The 20,902-nt window shown below is 43.4% G+C and overlaps 2 protein-coding genes across 11 annotated transcripts in view; one reads left to right on the forward strand and one right to left on the reverse strand.

Annotated features, from left to right (window-relative positions):
• Positions 1-473: 473 nt before the first annotated feature.
• ninj1 (ninjurin 1) lies at positions 474-16,115 on the reverse strand. Its single transcript, XM_072713144.1, has 4 exons — positions 15,642-16,115; positions 5,671-5,908; positions 4,031-4,210; positions 474-2,887 (listed from the first exon to the last, which is right to left on the reverse strand). The coding sequence occupies exons 1-3, from the start codon at positions 15,696-15,698 to the stop codon at positions 4,068-4,070; spliced, it is 438 nt and encodes a 145-aa protein (XP_072569245.1). The 5' UTR covers positions 15,699-16,115; the 3' UTR covers positions 474-2,887; positions 4,031-4,067.
• LOC111847804 (serine/threonine-protein kinase WNK2-like) overlaps positions 15,194-20,902 on the forward strand; it is a 46,776-nt gene continuing 41,067 nt past the window's right edge. For 7 of the 10 annotated variants that reach the window (XM_072713141.1, XM_072713142.1, XM_072713134.1 and 4 more), the window contains exon 1: positions 19,474-20,123. In XM_072713141.1, the coding sequence (XP_072569242.1) occupies positions 19,479-20,123 (645 nt within the window). In that variant the 5' untranslated portion in view covers positions 19,474-19,478. Of the gene's footprint in view, positions 15,317-16,960; positions 17,120-18,236; positions 20,124-20,902 lie in introns of those variants that run through there. The other 3 variants (XM_072713139.1, XM_072713140.1, XM_072713138.1) reach the window with 3 other exon arrangements.

Below are 20,902 nucleotides of genomic sequence, written 5' to 3' on the forward strand. Positions count from 1 at the left end.
ATGAAAATACGCCACCTACAGGAGGCTTACAAGATGACATGTTTAAGTACAGGGCAGAGAAGTGATACAAGACGTGAGTCTAGCTTTATGAACGTAGGCAAAATGATGTGATGCTTGTGGACATTTGGGCTGCTTTCACTGATGAGAAACTGAAGCCTTAAGTGTGCTGCCAGCAAGTGACCATCCTTCTCTAGAGGGCAATATGAAAAGCACACAGTCTCTCCAGAATCACAAAACAGCTTCTGTGCATTCTGTTACCCCAAGTCTGGATAAGGCTATTAAGGGACAACCTTTTTAGGCGTAGAAACAGATGTAGCTAGTCCATAACCTAGACTGGACATGTGCAGGGCACCAGGTACTTATGCATGTTAGAGACAACCATGGCTAAAAAGGCGTATTTGATAATACTATTGCTATGCATAGTGTTGACCAGCCATTACAACAAGCTATACACAGGGATAAGACAAAGCAGCCAAGATTATTAGATTTTATTACAATTCTTTTAAAAACAGACTACAAAATATTTTTAAATAAATTTTTAAAAAGAATAAAAATGAAAAGAATAAAAATGTGGAGCTCTGTAGAAGTCCAGATAAAGTTGCTTAAAATATGCATTTATCTAAAGGTACTTGAAGTATTTACTCGCTAATTCAGCCTGATAAATCGCTGAATAAACTCAGGGTAAGTTTAATGTTCAAGTATGTTACTCATCCCCCCCCCCCAAGTCAGGTGCAGGAGATCCCATGTTATGTGACCAAAGAACACCGGTGACCATGACACTACTATGAAACAGAAGCACCCAACCCATTTTTTAATGTACACAACATTACAACACTTCTGAATCTCCCCAATAAGATTCTCATTCAAAAAAAATGTGTGGGAAAATGGCAGGAGCACTAGTCACATTCACAAAAACGCCGACTCTGATGGCTGACTGCAAGCAACAAAGACAAGACCCCTTGAAACCTGATCAGCCAACATTGCAGATACAGTCCTCTACTCCCACTTTAAGGTTGATGTGCATACATACCTAAGAATGACTGTAAACACACAATCTGCCATGACTGGTTCTCTATGCGGGCGGGGAGCACTGCAGGGCTGTTTACGCTGGCAGAAAAGGCAGGAAGTGTTTTGGAACAACAGAGATGCGGCACATGTTTGCTAGGAGTTCCAAAGTGGACATTAAAGAGCTCATTACATGTGTATCTTGAGATTACTACTGAACTACCTAGTAGAATCACAGCAATTTAATTTTTCTGGGTTCTGTATCATATCCCTTTTCCTTAGATTTTGAAATGTTTTAAGGCTAATTTTTTTCTGACATCAGCAGAGAGGCACTTTGAAGTCTATGGTTTTGAGGTGCTCAGAAGTTCCAAAAACAACACAGCTTAATATAGAACACATTCATTGATAGTTTGCATAGATCTTAATATATCAGTCTATGTTTAGTTATGCATAGATGATACAGCCATTTTTGCATTTTTTCCCATTTTAGTATGATAATGAAATCCCCCTTCCCCACTTTTAACACTACTGGCTTGTTTCTAATTTTGAATCTAGCAGCAAACACTATATACATTTGATGGCAAAGAACTCACAATCAACTATTTACACAACTAGAGGTAAGGGTGTACATCTTTGAGCCAGGACTTTCCTGACTAATACTGTGACTTCATGTTATACTGCCATATGACGATTATGCTATCTAACACTAGGGGGCATACTTACACCGTTTTGCTGCAAGGTGATATGGAGGCCACCTCCCAGCTCAGACGGAGCTGGACCCTGATTTATCCCCTGGATTAGAGGTCGGCCTGGCCTCGATTGGCTGTGGCTCAGCTCCCCTCTCACAGCACTGGCTGCCCATGCAGGAAGCTCATAAGCACAAAGACACGCCATTGGTTGAAGTAGGCGTGTCTTACAGTGGGGAGCCAGGTTTGACGGCGGCCTGGAGCAGGGCGGCTCAGAAGCCTGTATCACACAGGCTGGGGTGTCCAGATGGGCTTTTCTCCTGCTCATCACTGGCACAGCTCCCTCAGAGTGGAGCGATTAACTCTCTATTAAAACAGCCGGTCTTCACCCAGCTTTGGGCTAGTGATTAGAGCCCCCCAGGTAGGATGCAGCCCCCATCTGCTTTTTTACTGGCCTTTTGATTGATTCTTGTCAACCATTGAAAAGAAAAATCATTTTCTCTTACTCTTATTGGTCTTGTCAATTATTCTTATTGGTCCAACCCTTTCGGAATTAACATCCTAAGGAGTCACCCATGATGTAACAATGTACTCAAGTTAAGAATCTATGACCCCTCAGTTGGTATAATTTTCACAATCCCAAACCAACTTGGAACTAATTGGGCTGAGCTGACCTAGCCTGTTCTCAGCACCTTATGGGAGGGCATGGGAACACTGGGATAATAAGCCTTTCCAGCATAAGAGAAAGCAGTGGGAAAAAAATAACACAGGTCCAAAAATACTTCACAAGGACACAAGGCTCTGTAGTGGAAGACGTACGGGTGCATGAATAGCTGAAACTAAAGGAAATGTTCATATTAATGTAGCGGGTAGGACTGTAGAAAGCTGCATCTAACACGCGAATGTCCTACCAGTAACAAAGCTAGATCATCACGATGGGTGACAGACATGGACAGACATGGAAAGAGCAAAGCCACTCGGCATCTCACTTGCTTTGACTTGCTGTTCTCTCTATCTGCCTTGAATCCCCATAGTTGTAAACCCCATAGGGATGTGAAGATCCAGAGGCCCTGCTCTTTCAGCGGAGGGCCTTCTCCGTGTCTCACGGGGGACAGGATCCGGCACCTCCTTCTTTCTGACACACGCTCGAGCTTCGCCCGTCCATGGCTTCCCCTCAGGTGGCTGATGAGGTGGATCTGTGTGGAAGGAGAAGGCGGCGCGTGTGCAGTGAGACAGCGGGCACACACACTGACACAGGGAGCTGAGACATGGGGAGCATGAGCGGCACTGCATTTATCACGTATCAGCTGAGCCTATGACTTACACTGCTAACATCTCGGTTCCCAATAATGCTCATACTCAATGACAAGCTCAGAAGTATGCAGTGTGAGGGGAGATGAGTCACAGCCAAGCGAGACCCAGCCTGCCTGTAGCTCAGGAGGTAAGTGGTCTCCATGTCAGATGCAGCAGAACAGTGTAAGTGCACCCCCAAGTGTTAGCTATCATAATCATCATATGACAGCATTAGTATAACATGAAGTCACTGTATTTGGGATCACTGGTAGCTCAGCCTGTTGAAATGTACATCCAGACTATTTCAGGAATATTTGCAAAGTTAATTATTTAATCCATCCATCCATTTCCTGAACCTATTTGTCTTATTCAGGGTCATCTGGTGCCTATCTGGAAGCTACGGGCACCGGGCAGAGAATAACCCAAGATGGGGCATCAACCCATCGCAGGGCACACTCACACACCAGTCACTCACACGCCAGTCACTCACACGCCAGTCACTCACACGCCAGTCACTCACACGCCAGTCACTCACACGCCAGTCACTCACACGCCAGTCACTCACACGCCAGTCACTCACACACGTGGGCAATCTGGTAACCCCAGTTAGCTTCGGTATGTTTTTGGACTGTGGGGGGGAAACGGGGTATCCAGAGGAAACCCCACGACGACACGGAGAGAAAATGCAGACGGAGGCGGAGACGTAAAAGCATGGTCCCAGTGGTGTGAGGCAACAGTGCTAACCACTGCGTCACTGCATCAATAATTTCATATTAATTAAAAAAAAAAAAAAAAGGCATTTTGTATCTCTAAAATATTTATAAGATATTAACCATCAGCCAAGGACCATATAAGAGGTTGTGGGCTCCACCGCCATTGCAAAGGTCCTACTCCCTATGTGAAATGTTGACGCTGAGACATCCCCGCATGGGGGGCAGGGGGCCATACAGCGATGCAGAAAGCCTGAGATTCCTGTAGACAGCGAGTTTCAGAACTGCATGCTAGACGTCCAGGTGAAAAGCAGGTATAAACGGCAGATGCTGCACCTGTGCCTTCTGAGGGTGTCCCGCTGTGGCCTGACGCTCAGGAGCTGCTGCCGGGCCGCTGCACTCCAAACGCTGTGATGAAGACATTGACCACCACGATGATGAAGACCAGGGCCGTGGCGATGTTCTCCAGCACGTTCAGCCTGAAGTGCTTGCTCACATCATTCAGGTCCCATTTCACTGCGGGAGTGAGACAAAGCGGTCACTTTATGTTTGGGTAAGTAAGGGCATTAAGAAGCTGCCTGTGTCTGTCTGGAGGAGAGCACCAGCATCTAGGTCATTCAGGACATGCTTTACCGCTTCCAGCGGGCAGGTGGCGCTGCTGAGCACATGTCGTAAACATAAAACCCCTGCATCTAGACGATATGCCTCTGATTCCTTATTCTTGCACTGCTCCTCGGCCCTAACCTGTCACTGTCACATTCAGGACACCGGAAAACCAGCGTGGGACCACTGCAGCGAGCAGTAGCTGGTCAGGGTAACATGCTCTGCTCTGAGCCCACTACAAAAGAGATGCTTTGTAAAAAAGCACCCGGGTTATGTGACCCTAGTACGGCCTGAATGATGAGGTTCAGGGTGGGCATCTAAAGTTAAAGTCTGTCAGGTTTTGAGCTGGGTGTTGAGGCCGGTCGCCGAGATTGTGGATTGTGGCTCAGGTCTTTTGGGAAATCACAGTGCTCTCATTGTCACCCAAGCAGCAAGGGCTCTTTTCAGGGGTCTCCAGGAAATACATTCTCCCTTCAACGCGCTGGCACAATACAGGGCTCTAATCAAGGTAACTCACTCACCCATGTATGTACAGGTAGTTTTTCTTCCTTTTTAGCACCCAAAACACCCTGGGAACAAAAGACTGAAGTGGAGGGATGTGAAGCACAGACCACCCACAGTCTCGCACGGCGTGTCAGGTGACTGGATTAATCTGGCTGAATCATTCCAGCTCATTCTCAACAATAAGGATAACTTCTATTTTGTTTCACCCCCAGTCACCTGGAGCTCACGGTCCCATAACCTGTAATCTTCTCCCACCCCTCCGACTCCCTGTTCAGTCCCACCTCATCAGTCCTGTTTGTGTTCACTTTCCTGTTTCCCTGTGAATCCAGCTCCTTTGTTTGGTACTCTGTCATGCTACCACTAAGCCCGCTCTGCTCCTGTTTAACCCTGAAGTGGAAAATGCCGCCAATAATCCCATTCTTCGCTGCCAAGTCCCTGTCATGTGATTCTGTTTTCCAGCCTGACAGGAAATGTTCTCACAAAGAGAACAGTCTTTCTTCCCCCCCCCAGTGCTCAGTCTCTGTCATTTGTTCTAAATGAGTATGTATTTTCTCTCCATTCATTCACATAAATGAACTCCTGATATGTTTTAGGGTTTCTACTCAATTATATTCATTGCAAGACAATGATGAAAGTGTTTTTTTAAGCTGTTCCCATGCTGACGAATGTGGTCTGTTTTTTGTTGTCTGAAGAGAATTGCATGTGGACTGCCACATTTTGCGCAAATGCACACTATCAAGAGTTAATCTCAATCAAAATCGACTGACTCAACTCTGAGGAGTGTTATTGTGACTTTTTTCAAATAAAGAAATCATTCAAGCATCTATCCTACAGAAAGAGGCTCGAGCCCGCCCTGCTTCATCCCTCACCGATGAAGATGAGTAGGATGCCCACGATGATCTGCAGGCCCAGTGAGATGCTGACAAGCACCACGAGTGGGTAGTAGAAGACGAAGTCTGGGCCCTGCTCCAGCACAGCCTTCAGCTGAGAGGCGTTGGCCATCAGCAAGGCCACGTCCAGCATGCTCTCCGCCGCGCTCTTCTTATTGGCGTAGTGGTTCATGTTCAGCGGTCCATCGCTACGCCTCCAGCGCCCCCTGTGGAGCACCTGTGGGAGACGGCAAGTGTGGTCAGCAAAGCAGGATGACCACAACCCATAGAGGATAAACACGCATCTGTCACTGGCAATGTGTTTACCACCTAATCACCATCCACCCATCTTCCAAATCTTATTCGTCACCCAATTACCATGTACTAAATAAAACAATTAGGATTACTGATGGATTCTGTTCCCCCATCCCACTGAAATCAAAAAGATATGCATGGCTTAAAGCAATGCATTCTGGTCCTGACACAATGCATCATGGTTAGATTTTTTTTTGTCCGACTTCAGCCGGCGCTGCAAAATGTCACCACGCGTCACCATGTCACATGGTACAAAAACCTCGCGAGAGCAAGGCGATCATCTATTTCTCCTGAAAAGCACGTGAAGCAGTGACAACTGGTTTTCAGTTAATTTACCTGTGGCCTGTACTACGAAGCGGGGTTACTGGCTTATCGGGCTAACTTGGCGGATTTAAGGTAGTCTGGGCAAAATGTAAGTGAACGAATATGAAGTCCATTTAAACTGTGGTACCTTAAATCCGACAAGTTACCCCGATAAGCCAGTAAGCCCGCTTCATAGTACAGGCCACTGGTAAAATAAAGTTTAAATAAATAAGAACTATACAAACGAGAGGAGGCCATTCGGCCCATCAAGCTCGCTTGGGGAGAACTTAACTAATAGCTCAGAGTTGTTAAAATCTTATCTAGCTCTGATTTAAAGGAACCCAAGGATTCAGCATGTGGACTGCCACATTTTGCGCAAAATGCACACTATCAAGAGTTAATCTCAATCAAAATCGACTGACTCAACTCTGACATAAATGCTCTAATAGTACACGTAAGTTAGTGGTTTATTTATTGTTAATTACTGTAATGTTGCGCTACTTTGTTTAATCGTCCAGTCTGTGAAGAAGGCATTCAAGTAAGAATTGCATTGTACTCTGTACATGACGATAGAGAAAAACTTTGAATCCTAGAAATACATGTATTTGATCTTTTTACACAGAGCCACTATACACAATAGTTTATTTTTTTCCACTGCTAACAGTTTGTATCAGGAGTTGGTTATTGTAAAAGAAGTAATGTGCATGCAGGTGATATTTGTATAGATTTATCTACACCCTTCTGGCAGTGCTGCCACTGCAGTCAGGTCTCAGACTACGAGGAGCAGAACTTGTCCGACTTGGCTACAGTCAGTTTACACACCAACCCTGCAGCCGCCGGCAGATCTCGCTCCACGTCACGTCAGCCGCAGACAGACCTAAGCCCAAGTCGAACGCAGCAATACACCCAGTCACAGAGTATTCAACTGGTTGGTTGAAACAAAATCCCGGTCTGGACTTTTACTCTCTGGACCTGAATTAACCAACTCGGGTGGCTGTATACTTCAAACGATGTCTGGACTAAACGAAACTGAATATGTCTACCCAAACAATCTGTCACAACATTAAAACAACACCGCTACTTAGTTCATTCATGTCACAAGTCTAGAGGGTGCAGAATATTTTTGATGCAGCAGACCCACATACAGAGTGTAAATAAACATATTGTGGCATGAGTCATTTTAAAAAAGGAGATGACAGATCTTTTAAAATGGAAGTTACTATCTTTATCCAAAGCCACTACAGGTTTAATACCAGAAGTAGCACTGACAGGGAAGCCAAGAATTTAAACAAGTCTCACGTTTACATGCGAACGAAACACACGCGTTCCAAAAATACAGTTACAACATTTACTATTATTATTATTATTATTTTTTTTTTTTATGTGTCCTGTCCAGCAGCTTTCGCAAGCAGAATAATGGTCTGAATGCACTGCTGTGTCAGACATATTTGCTTTACCATGAGGGGCTCTATAAACTCTGTATAGGCCCTTCATGTTGGTCAATTTCTTTTTATTCGTATATTTATTGTATTTTATTTAATACATGTAAAATATTCCAGTTGCCGTGCTGCCCGGAAGGGAGTTTACTATTAAGAGAAATACACATATTGATTTACAATATTTAAAACGAGGTGCAAAGCAAAGCATGCAGGTAACTGCATAATTAGTCCTGCTGACCAATCCCCCGGTGTCACATTTATGACAGCCAATCGTGGGCAGTGGGTGGGACTAGAACAAACAAAAAAGTTTCCCTTGGGGGCCAAGCACAGGTGGTGTACCAAAATGGTGATCAACATGGTGAATTACACGTCATGCAAGGTCATACTGCTCAGACGACATAGATTCCGCCGATTTCTCCTGAAGTAGACGGCCAGCTTAAGCATGGTGTGAACTTCTCTGAAACATTCCTGAGCCTCAGATGATAAGGGGGTCACATGGTTCCTCTGCCCAGGCTAGCTCACTTATCGTCCACACTAAGAGCAACTCTAAGGGGGGCAGGGTGCCAGATAAATGACTCAGTAAAGTATCAGGTGCCCAAGCCTTCCACCAACCATCCCCACCCAGCTGCGGTTTCCTTCAGCAGCTGTGGTATTATTTCCTGGAGAGAGCCGCGCAGAGGTGGGCCAGAGTGCTTCTGAATAACCCCTTGGAAAAATGGACAGAACAAAGGGAAAACAGGCCCATGTGATACAGCGCAGGGGAAGGTTTCACTTTAAAGGCCTCAGCTGTGGCAGACTATAATTGCCGCCTGAGTGCTGCACTGTGTAATCAAGTAAGCGAGCAGCTTCACTGAAGGTCTGAAATTCATGCACTGCACAAGACAGGAGGAACATTTCAGATGAGAACCTGAAATCTGTGCTGGCTCCTCTTCACGTTTCCACTCTGCCAAATGTCAGACTAATCTGCCCCCACCACCAGTATCTGTTTACCACCACTATATATTCTCATCAAAACTTTTACGTTTGCTCCTTGCCTTTCTCGCACGTGTTGGGTGTTCTCCACACTTTGTGACCTTCGACATGGACAGACTGGTTTTTCCATATGGCGCCATCAGGTTTGTTAGGTCTAAGCGGAGGCAGAGTCTTCTGGGACCTGACCTTGGCTGCAGAACCATAGAACGCCGTATCTTTGTGGAGGGCCCTAGACGGACTGAGACTCAGGAGTAAACTCACTCCCTTCTCACAGATCAAAGCATGTGCATCTTATTTTCTTTTGTTTCATACTCTTACTGTTTTATCTATTATACATTAAAGTGAATCACTACGGAAATCATCTGTCTCCAGAGTTGGTCATTCTTAGCGAAATCTAACATTAGGTAAATTACTTCCAACAGCAAGGGGACCCTTGTGTCGGGCGCATTGCAGATGCGTGGATAATATCGTGCACGTCCCTCTGCAGGTTTCAGACAGAGGGTGGATGTTTTTCCTTCTGGGTGCCGCGCAGGCGGAACTACAAACAACGGGCTCGTTGTGCACACCACTGCAGCTCTCTGCCAACCCCCCCGCCCCTGCCCCCAAAATGCGGCTGCTGGCCATCTTGAAAAACATCTCCAATAAGCAGAAGGAAATGCGACAATGTCCCCCCCCCCCCCCCCACTTACAGTGACACTAAGCCACCTCCCCTCACACTCCTCTGCGTGCCTGCAGGATTACTGTTATCCAGCTGGGGGGGTTACATGCCTTAAATTGAGCAATGCTGATTTATACAAGTAAAACTGCATATTAACTATGTAAATTTGCATATATTGCACCCCTTGCTTTTTCCGCTTGACTGGAAGTATGTGACAGAAATGAGAACATTTTATAATTGTTACAACTAAAAATATAGGCATAATTGGCTGGAGCCTGTTGTCCATTGGTACTGCAGGGTCTGTGCATCTTGACACCTCCCCTGCTGATATGAGATGGTCCTCTCCCAGAGCAGCACTGGCCCTGTCACAATTTATTACACAAGCTCCATGCTGTGGTATTCAATTCAAGCAGTTGTTTCACAGATACATCCTCTGGGTTAATGTTACTAGAGGCCTAGTTGGCCCAGTGTGTGGCTCGTGGGTTAGGAATCTGTGATCAGTAGGTTGTTGGTTTAAATCCCATGGCCAGCAGAGTGATTTCACCATTCAGCCCTTGAGCAAGACCCTTAAACCCAGTTGCTCCTATAAGTAGTTGAGCCTCTCAATCTTTGGATAAAAATATCTGTTAAGTAAAAAGATGTAATTTAGAAAAGCTTCATTGCTACAGCACTCATTAACTTTCCTGTACATAAACAGTCATGATATAAATATATACAGACCGTAATGTTTACACAGACCAAAAGCTTGTGGAGGACAATTTTAGCGGCATGCCTCAAGCCTAAAGGCATTCCTTCCCACTTCCTGCACAATTAATGCCCCAACTCTTTCATTCTGGGCATTCCTAGAAGTTCAGAGCCACAAACCTCTCAGGTAACATGTATATGTGGTGGTACAAAACTCTAACGTGGGATTGACCTTTTAAACCTCTGCCACAGTGCGGTGGGGTTACCCTGAAGATATTTGCCATGGTTTCAGCAAATGTGTACGTACATTTCTATTAAGCTACAGTGGTTTGTTCTCTTTCCCCTAAGGATGTAGCATAACATTGCATTCCTTTACATTTAAAAGCTTTAGTTTTAATAATGGAGGAGCTTGTTTTTATATTTGACTTGTATATAAAAATTGCATATGAAAATGAATAACTTAAAAGACCAGATAGCAAACAAGCATAGCCCTGTATGTTGATTTTACTCTGAATTGTGGTTACTTGGCTATAGGCACTTTACAGTATAAGTAACGGTTCTCCTGAAACTTTAAACGGGTTCAGGCTGTGACTGCCTGCGGTCTTGCGAATAACATGGGACTTGAAACGGTCAGTTAGTTCTTGGAGTTCTCAAGAAAAAGGAGGGTTGGCCAAAGACACAGATTCCCTTTTGGAGCAGGCAGTGGGCACAGACATTGAGAGGGAACATGCTAACATTTGGTCATTCAAACTGGCGTCACTGCAATGCTCCGGCCTTAAACTCCAGAATGCAACTGCTACTGACTGAGTCATCGTGATACTTCTACTTCCCTCAGATTATACAAATACAGTAGTCAGATTAGTGAGGTTATAGGGGTAATATACACAAATGTGCAGAAGTGGGCAGCTACTCAACGGAGTATGTAACGTCACAGAGTATATAACCATAAAAAAGTGGATATCCAGACAGTCAAGGTGAGCTTATTCAGACATCTGCTATGGATCCCGTCCAGGGTCTACCCCAGCCTAGTGCCCTGTGCTTCCTGGGATAGACTCCAAGCCTTTCTGTGATCCAGAACAGAATAAGTGGTTAGAAGATTGATAGTTGAATGAATGGATGGATGGATGGATGGATGGATTAGATTTGCAGTTACGGTCGACAGCAGGCAACCTAACTGTGTTGAGCCCTCATCTCCACCACAGGCAGCAGCATCTCATCCCTTTTTATGCAAATGAATGATAATTCATCAATTTGCAGGGTGCACAGTGGCCTGAGATCACCACATACTCCTGTCTGCTCAATACCTGGCACTCAGGCCTGGAGAGGTACCTATGGGAATCAAGGACTGCTTCTATAAAAAATGCACCACAGGCACAGATCTGTCCAAACCACCGTGTGTGAACTCCTGTACGGTAATTAAAACACCACACACTTTTGGCTACTCTTTGCTATCATTGCTTCATTAATCAAGGAGCTGTCAAAACATTCAAAGCATTTTAATTAAAATTAAAATCAAGTTGTCACAAGCCGTTGTGTAAATGTTCCCCAGGAAACAGAATTTTTCCCACCCTCATCAGAACAGATCACCCGTCCCTTGATACCTATCTAGTACGAGGTCACTGTGAGTGCTGAGGCCACAAAGGTACCTGCTAAGCCAACCTACCATTCAGGCTAGACATTAAACCATCAGCAGCAGCCTGAATTGTACACACAAGGCAGGTTGGGTCCATGAACTCATGCCGTTTACACCAAATTCTCACCCTACCTTCTGCAGAAACTGAGATCCATTAGACCATGCAACATGAGACCAACTGTGTTGCTCAGTGCATTAGGATGCTGTGCTTGGATGGTTGCTGGTTCAAATCCTAGGGTTGGCAGAATGTTTTCAGCATCGGGCCCTTGACCAAGGGTTGTAACCCCCAATCATTCTAGGAATTGTCTGACCCCACTTCTGAAAAAAATTTATGTCACTTTGGATAAATAAATATAAAATGTTTTCCTAGTCTTTTGGTGAACCTATACCCAATGTAGCCTCAGTTTTCTGTTCTTAGCCTGACAGAAGAAAAACCGATTGTGGCCTTTTCCTGTTGCAGCCCATCTACCTCGAGGCTTGACATGCTGTGTTTTCAGAAATGCTTGTCTGATCACCAATGTTGTAAAGCGTTGTAAAGGCTGCAGCCTACTTGTCAGCTCAAACCAGTCTGGTTATTTTCCGCTGACCTCTATCATCAACAAAGAGTTTCCGCCCATAGAATTGGCACCTCCAGGATGGTTTATTTCTTTTTTAGTAAAATTCTGTGTAAACTCTAGAGATTGTTGTGTGTAAAAATCCTAGGATATCAGCAGGTCCAGAAATACTGAAATCCTCCCACCTGGCATCAAGAAACATGAACAATCACATGGCTGCTGTCACCTGCCTCTTCCCTGTGAGTGACTCTCAGGGAAGCAGAGTGCCCTTCATTTCCCTTGGATTATACAAATACAACAGTCAGATGAGTGACAATATTTTTAGACTTGAGGATACAGCGATAATCCCATGAAGGCCGGGGGACATGGAAGTGGTCTCATCAGCAGGAAAAGGCTGTGGGTTACATAATGTCACAGTGACAACAATGAGGTCACAAGCCAGAAAAAGGCCACAAAGTGCCTTTAGCTTAAGTGTCCTTCATCCTTAGCACTGATCCTAAGAGAATCTTTCATCCAAGGATTTCCTGACGTAGCTAACAAGAGACTGTTACAGATTCAGGCAGGCAAACCCCTCGTCTACTTTGTCTTCCTGTGACACGGCAAAGATGAAGACGTGGCCTTTCTGGCCGGATGGCTCGGCTGCGACTTTGAGCGGTGATGCTGTTTTCTTCACCTTCAGATTAGCATTTCAAAAGGGCCTTCGGCCAGTTCGCCGCGCCTCAGGACATGCGCCACAGATTTTTCCTGGCTCCCTCTTTTTGTGATCTCCTACACCGGCTGCACAGAGGGTTTTCAGGCAGGTGCAGAGAAAGACCAGGTCTGTCGATTGCATTTGAAGATTTAATCTGGAAATCTGACTCTACACAAAGGCTTCAGTCATTTGACAGTTTTCCAACAGTATCATTACTATCCTTATTCTCACTGCTTTGTTAGTATCATTGATGAATTTAAAGTGCGACAGCTTCTTACATTTATGCAGCGAAACATCGGAGCGCCTCAGGATGAGTGCCAGCTTAAAGACCGAGAGCTTTTCTGCAGTTTCATTGACGGCAGGCAGTGGGCTGTAGGAAGCAATGGAGCTGCACGTGTTTATACACACAAACATCACTTACAGACAGTTGATCATGGGGAGTCCATTGTGGGTGTCACTGTTATAAGCAGACCGGCCAATCCCAGCACTGCGAGAAACCTACCATTGACCTGGGGCTGTACCAGGTCCACCTCTACTGGGCCGAATGTCTAAGACTGCAGCGTTGAAGCTGAAGTAAATTGTGATTCATCCACGTAACATCCTCATTAACTTCCATGTTAAATCAAAAAACATCAGACAGTAAGCTTTTCTGCTGGGAAAAAAAAAAACAAACTGTCCATCCAGGTCAACTGTACTGAGATGTTTCGAGTGTATTTTACTTTTAAAATAAAGCCATGTGTTGTTTTAAAGAAAACCACTGACATCACTATTGTACCCCATCAAAATATATACACTTAGGAAGGCTGAGACTAACTAAATAGGAGGGTGTGATATGAAAGCTCAAATTAAGGATGTCAGTTATCCTGCCACCCCCACAGACAGACATGCGAGTCTGAAGCCCAGCATTTCCAGGTCAGCCGGGCAGCATCGATGCTGGCGTTCATTACCAGCTTGTAGGCCAGCTCTGCACTCATGGTTTGGAGCCCGGATTGAAAAGTGAATGATGTGGCTTTTAATGGCCAGTGCCATTACGGCTTAGGATCGCAGGAACTTGGACGGCTCCCCACACATTCCATCTAAGTGGACTGAAGGAAATCCCCTTATGGCTTTCATCTGTATCGCCGCATGAAGTCTAATTAAGGTCTAGTCAATAGCCCTGATTTATGTCAAACTGCTTTGAAATAAAGCATGAATAATTCATGTACTCCTTGAAAAAAATTCAAGGCATTTTCTCTGAAGTCATATTACGAAGCACCAAGCTATCCTTAACCATACACTGTCAAATTCATTTATAAGTTTCTTTATAAATATGCTTTATTTTCTTTGTATATATGTCTTCAACATTGAAAATAAAGAAAACTGATTTCAAAGAGGATTCATGATATTGTAAAGCAATCCTACAGTCACTATTACTGACCAGATAATTGCCACAATCCAAACAACCACTAAATGAATGTGCTGGACAGAGAGTAAGTTTTAAAGTATGGAATAGTCTTTCTGCTAGTGTAGTGGAAGCTAAAACCCTGGGTTCCTTTAAATCAGAGCTAGATAAGATTTTAACAACTCTGAGCTATTAGTTAAGTTCTCCCCAAACGAGCTTGATGGGCCGAATGGCCTCCTCTCGTTTGTAAATTTCTTATGTTCTTATGTCACTTACAGTTCAATATGGGTGGACTGATATATAAATAGATGTATGTAAGATGTGTGCATATTAGTAATATATATTTTTCTCATATTTCTAGCCTACTCCTTTTCATGGTGACAAAAAGTAGGACTGACCTTTTGCCAACCTATAATGAAACTGAAAGTTGAAAGTGAAACCTAAGTTTTTCACACCAAAGCCTATATAGCACAACAAACATGTAAACTGGTGACAATTTACACCCACAAATAAACTCAGCCAAAAGGATTCCAAGCAAACTTCATGCAGCACAGAAGCCCAAGAAAAAGAAAGAAAAAAAAACAAGAAAAGAATGAAGGGGGTGCCAGAAACGGCAATCCATGGCAACCTGAAAGTAGGTACGAAGAACGGACCTGGACCGAAAGATTAAGCGAGACACCGAAGGCCATCTTTTAAATTAACTGTGGGGGGAAACATTGGGTTTATATATATATAAAACCCAGCATCCTGGTACCCTCAGCATATATATATATATATCCTTTATCTCATTCAAAAAAGGATGACATGTGATCCCCTAGTGTTCAACCTATGCTATAACAGAGATAACCTCGCTTTTAAACTGATCTAACTGTACCAGGTACATAGTATTTAATTGTAGGCTTTTCTACCTATAGTACCTCATTATTGCACGTAAAACGTGTGTCTAATACCAAGCAAACAAACATCCATCTTAAGTTGGCGAATTAAGAAAGCCCACGCAGTTAAAAACCACCCACGTAAGTTATCGGTGTATATCCCCTTGACAATATCCTAAAGTTATACGCTAATCGGTTTGCGAGTGCTCGGGAAGGGCTGGATAAAGGAAGCAGGCACGGTGCGGCAGAATGCAGTTACTATCTATAACAGCCGCTAATACAGACCTAAGAGCATCGTTATTTAAAGGAAGCCTGTCGGCATGCCGATAATGTTGTTTACTTATCACTCAATCGTAATGAAGAGCTTTCTATTCACCTAATCCCATAACCGGCTAGACTTTACACGCTCTGCTAGCCGCTTAGCTTCCCATATACAGATCCCGCCTTTGTGCCGACAGCATCTTACCTCCGCCCCGGCGTTTCCATCGGCGTCGCCGTTCATCTCCATGCTTCCCGCAGACATAACCACCGTCAGTATTTTAAACAACCTAGCTGGTTAAGTGTATTTATCTAGAACAATTCCCAAAAATGGCTTTTTTCCCGATGGTTTTCACAAGCGAGACCGGCGGACAGGATGGCGCTGAACTCCTCTTCTTCCATTAGGGGGCGTTAGGCGCTGCGCTCCGCGGAGACTCGTCACCAGCTGCGTTATATTCATAAAGTCCAACTTACTCAATTACCTTTACCTTGTTTTCGTAGATTAGAGTTTAGTAGTTAGGAGCCGCTTAATGATGAACAAATTATTAACTCTATTTCGTGCTGTATTTATTTTTATTTATTTTAGTCATCAATATCTCTTGTTTAAAAAAAGCATACTACTAGGACCTAAATATATTTGCTCATATAACGTTTTATCATATGTTTTAAATGTCTAATCATGACATGTTAGAAGTTTGTTTTAACTATTGCCGATAGTATGGCATTGTTACTGAGATGTACAGTGCCGCCTATTGCACAGAAAGGGTACAGCCACGGCTACCCTCAGCAATAGTTTCTAAAACAAGGTTTGTCAGACATGTTGTATATTGTTTTTTAGGCCAGTTATTAGCCGGCTATTACGAAGTTAAAAATTACTGGTCCACTAAAATTAAGATAAATTTAACTCTGCTAAGAAGGCTGGATTTCTCTATGCAGATTTATTTAGTCCCCGCCATAAATAAATAAATAAATACATACATACATAAATAAATAAACTAACCCTAATACAGATACTAACTTAAACATAATAAATTGGCTAATTCAATAATTCCATGTCTTCTTTCAGCTACGTAATCATTTTCAACCTTATAACAATAAAGCGACTGTGAATTGATTCAACATTTCTTATTCAGTGGATTATTTTATGTTCTAGTTGGGTAAGTTTAAGTAGGGCATGTGAACTATTTTCCCTAAGTATTAATTTCATTATTTAAACTACAGTCTTGTATATAGTACAAACATATCACAATGCACACAGAAATTCCAAATCCGTCAAAATATTTTAATGCCAGTATGAGAATTAAAGAAGTTAATTTAGGTTATGTGTGTGTGTGTGTGTGTGTTGTACATTACATGTAATATCCATGCCTAATTACTACCTTTTCCAGCCCTAACACTTTCATTGAGCGTTATTTAGTGATTTAGTCCACATAAAAACTCCCTGAAAGTTTACCTAACGTCTAACCAGTGCACCACGCACATACTTTATTGATACTGTTCTTAATGTTCTTCCTGTTTCTTTGACAGAAATTTATAGGGGTAAATAAACGTCCAAAAAAAAGGATAGAACCTTCTGTGACAGCACAGCGTAGTTCCGGCAGATTTCACCAAGAACTCTCAGCTTAACACTACATACTGCCGTCTGTTGCATCAACGACAGGTGTCTGTAGAAATCTGGATTTAAGTGTAAGTGCAGTCCGAGCTAACATTTATACTTGTATTGATATATAAGATGTGTATTCCTAATTAACAATTCAAACGTTTCAACAAATGATTTATCCTTGCATTAATTATCATTGTCGGATTGGTTATTTTAAAATATTTTGAGACAAATTGTATTCTATTTTAAAAATTCTATTTTCTTGTGTAGATCGGTTATATGTCCATTTAATTATAAAGTTAGGCCTATATGTAAAGTTTAATGATAACGTAATTATAAAGTTACATTGACTTTATTTTTGTAATTTTTCTCTGACCCTGAAAAAACAGCATCGAACGAATAAATTAACAAGCTGTATTTTTAATTCAGCATGCAATACCAAATAAAGCAATCGATGAACTTCATAAACTAATTGATAAATAACGAAGCAGATGTTTTGTGAAAAGCAACAATTATGCCGAGAAAGCGAAGCCCTCACCTGGATATGCGGCGTTGAAAGCGGATGATTATAACGAATCATTGTGTGATAGACGACAAACACATTTTACATGCTGCATGCATAAAATATGTAGAGTATGTAAATATTACTATTTAAAGATATTTTCAGTTAGCTATTAAATTCTAGCTGTTCTATAATTAGATAACCTATTAAATAAAGACGTCCTTAAACTTTTGTTGAGCGATAGATTTTGCTGAGCGGGAGGTCCTCACGATTAATTTTGCCGGCCCACATAACATCGGTCCGCCAGGTGAGCACTCTAGCCCTGCCTTAAAAATATCTGTGTTTTAACTTTATCTTTACTGTTTTCCTTCCTTTATTAATGCGCGTTGTCATTTCAGGGATACTGTGCAAAAAGTATTGAGAGAAACCATGCATGGTTTCTTTTTTTGTGAACTATGTACGAACAGCATATGCAATTATCCCCTGTTATGGGGGATCACTTTCATGGTTTTAGTTTTCATGGACTTTCTAACCCAATATAGAGTTGCCACCCTCTTCAATAATCTACAATATTCCTCTTATTTAGTGGTCTAAAATAATAAAACCAAAACGAGAGGGAGGAAATCTATAAATTGCACGGACGAAGCGGGACATATGATTCTCCCGTGTGCACAGGTCGGGGCCGGGCTGGGTGGACAGTGCGGTGGGCAGGGTGTGCGTGATGCCCCCTCCCGTTATCATAAAGCAGGCGTTGCGGGCGGAAGCAGGAGCGCGTGCATTGGACGGCACGAGCCGTCGTTGCTAGGGGAGTGGAAACCGTGTGTGAGGTGGATCTGAAACACGAGCGGCGCTCATTGATTGTCTTATTTTCCACAGGAAAAGGGTCTGTGATCTCTGTGGCACTTCTGTTCAGATGGGTAGTTTGTTACGGATGAAAATATAAAACCGCAGTTTAGATGCTGGGATTAAATCTGTTTCTGCCTCTTTCTTTGGATTATGTCGTTGGCTACCTATAGGTAGCTGAAAGCGATACACGCCTTGCAAGTGGAGTGACTTACATCTTTATGACAAGGATTATTTAAAATATTATAGTATAAAGGTCAAGGGGAATCCACGACTGATTTTCGCCTTTTTTTTTTCTTTCAACGCACGTCCGCAGCCTCCTACAGTTAAATCGTGAAAGTGGGAAGGAGCTGCCTAATGGCAAGCGGCTAGCCGTTAATGCTAGGAGCCGCTCACTTCTGCTCTTTTGGGTCACTTAACCGGCTAACGCTTTATCTTGGCGCGTGTTGTAAGTACCCAGCCTTTGAAAAAAAATACATATGTAGAATCCAGCAGAAAAGATTCAGCCATAAGTCTAGCTATTATAGCCGATTGGAGAACCGAGAGATGGTACCTATATCATATTTAGCTAGGTGTGCTTGCTTTGTAGATGGCGAGCCAACTACTTAATAATGAGCCGTTTTATCTTACGGGCAATTTGCTTGCAATCTGTTGTGAGCTTCATCGGGCTTTCTCGTTGTAACTAGTTAGCGGTTACGGAAGGTGATGTATTGTAAGTGATCAGTTACTGAACATCGCTGCAAAATCGTAGGTGATTCATCGGTGCGTTTTCGTTATGGCTGAACTGGAATGGGGATTATCTGCAGAATTAAAGGGGGAGGAAAGCTCTTCCTAAGCGTCAGCATGGCCGTCTCCGTTTAAGGCTTCCCCGTCTTTCTTTCATGAAGAGTATAAATGAGCACAGCGCATCTTCCTCTTGCCGACCGTGCTGGATGCGATGGAGCAGCTCTGGTGATGCCCCATGTTGCTGAACTGCGTCAGTAGGCGTATCTGCAGGTACTCTGTGGCCGGCCGTCGCTGCTGCTGGTACCGGGAGGGAGACAAGCGTGGCGATGCGACCCTGGGTCGTCGCTGATAAATATTGAACATTTTCAGGTGAAATGGAAGCGGGGGGCGAATCCAGCTCGGAGCCCCCGCTGGGACACGAATGCCCAAGCTCGGGATGCAAGCCGAGCGTTAAGGTGCACGAAGCCACGAGTGACAGCAATGTCAATAATATGGATACTTCGGCGCTGCCGAGGGGGGGAAGCGACCCTAGTGCTTATCCTCCGTCCAGTTACCGGAGAATCGTGCGCCAGCGGTTTATAAGAAGGACCCTGTGGTTCTCCGACTCCGACGAGCAAGCCTTCGAAGCGCCGGAATGCGAGAGCAGGAGCAAAATAGGCAGCATAAATCTGCGCACGGTTGTGGACAGGACGCTGGGGGCCGATCGGTGCCTGCTAGAGGGCTCCAGCACCGAGAGCCAGGGCGCACAGAAAGGCAGCCCCACGGAGAGCGTCGCCGCGGACGGGGAGAAGGAGAAAGGCCGGCTCGATGTCAATGCGGCGTCCGCCGACCACGGGAAAGGCGCTGGCAAGGCCACCAGTGACGAGAACGAGGAGGAGGCCGAAATGAAAGCTGTCTCCACATCCCCCGGTGGGAGATTCCTCAAGTTTGACATTGAACTGGGAAGGGGGTCTTTCAAGACTGTCTACAAAGGACTAGACACCGACACCTGGGTGGAAGTTGCCTGGTGTGAGCTTCAGGTAATTATTAGCCTTTTAGATTTGATGGTATTTCATGGTGTGACTAAATTTACAAGTTAACTGTGCATGATAAGCTTCCAAACACATCTCAGTCTTTTGCAGTTAACAATTGCTGCTTTGTCACATGGTAGGGAATTTAATAGGGTGATCCATCCATATTCCAACTACTTACCCAGTACATGGCTTTGGAGTAAGTGCACTATGAAACATTTTTACCACCTTATTTGGCTAGAAATTTTCCACTTAAATTCCTGTTTATATATATATTTTTTAAACATAACAGGTGTTTTTAATATTTCATGTATCCATTGAGGTCACACAGTCATGTAAGAGAATTTATCTTGATCTCTTCAAAAACTTTGAAGTCATGAGTTCTGTAAATACAACATAATTTACACTGCACATTTTTAAAATAAGAAAGGATAAGCCTATTTTCTTTGGGAATGCCTGTTTGAACCAGTAATTATTATTTTGGTAACAGTTGATAGTTATGTGATAGATACTTTAAAGACAAGTAGTACCTAAGAAATGGTAACTGTTTCTGTAATTTATGGCTATTTCCCAGATGGTTGTGTGATATGAAATGATTTTCCATTTATGTAACAAGATTAACTGGCACATTGTTTCACATTATATTTTTGACTTTTGGATCTGTTGCAGAACCTCCCAAAATGGGGTACAGTTACAAGGTTGCATTCTTTCACTGATAATCAAATTTTATTATTAAATGTGTTTCTTATATATATATATATATATATATATATATATACACACACACA

This window comes from Paramormyrops kingsleyae, chromosome 6, assembly GCF_048594095.1.
Source record: "Paramormyrops kingsleyae isolate MSU_618 chromosome 6, PKINGS_0.4, whole genome shotgun sequence".
NCBI classification, from domain to species: Eukaryota; Metazoa; Chordata; class Actinopteri; order Osteoglossiformes; family Mormyridae; genus Paramormyrops; species Paramormyrops kingsleyae.

Bases quoted from the DNA above. Each gene is read 5' to 3' on its own strand.
- ninj1 (XM_072713144.1), bottom strand. From the start codon at position 15,698: ATGTCTGCGGGAAGCATGGAGATGAACGGCGACGCCGATGGAAACGCC. The intron at 5,909-15,641 runs GTAAGATGCTGT...CGTCTCCCACAG, and splicing joins ATGGAAACGCCGGGGCGGAG to GTGCTCCACAGGGGGCGCTG. The intron at 4,211-5,670 runs GTGAGGGATGAA...TCACTCCCGCAG, and splicing joins CATCCTACTCATCTTCATCG to TGAAATGGGACCTGAATGAT.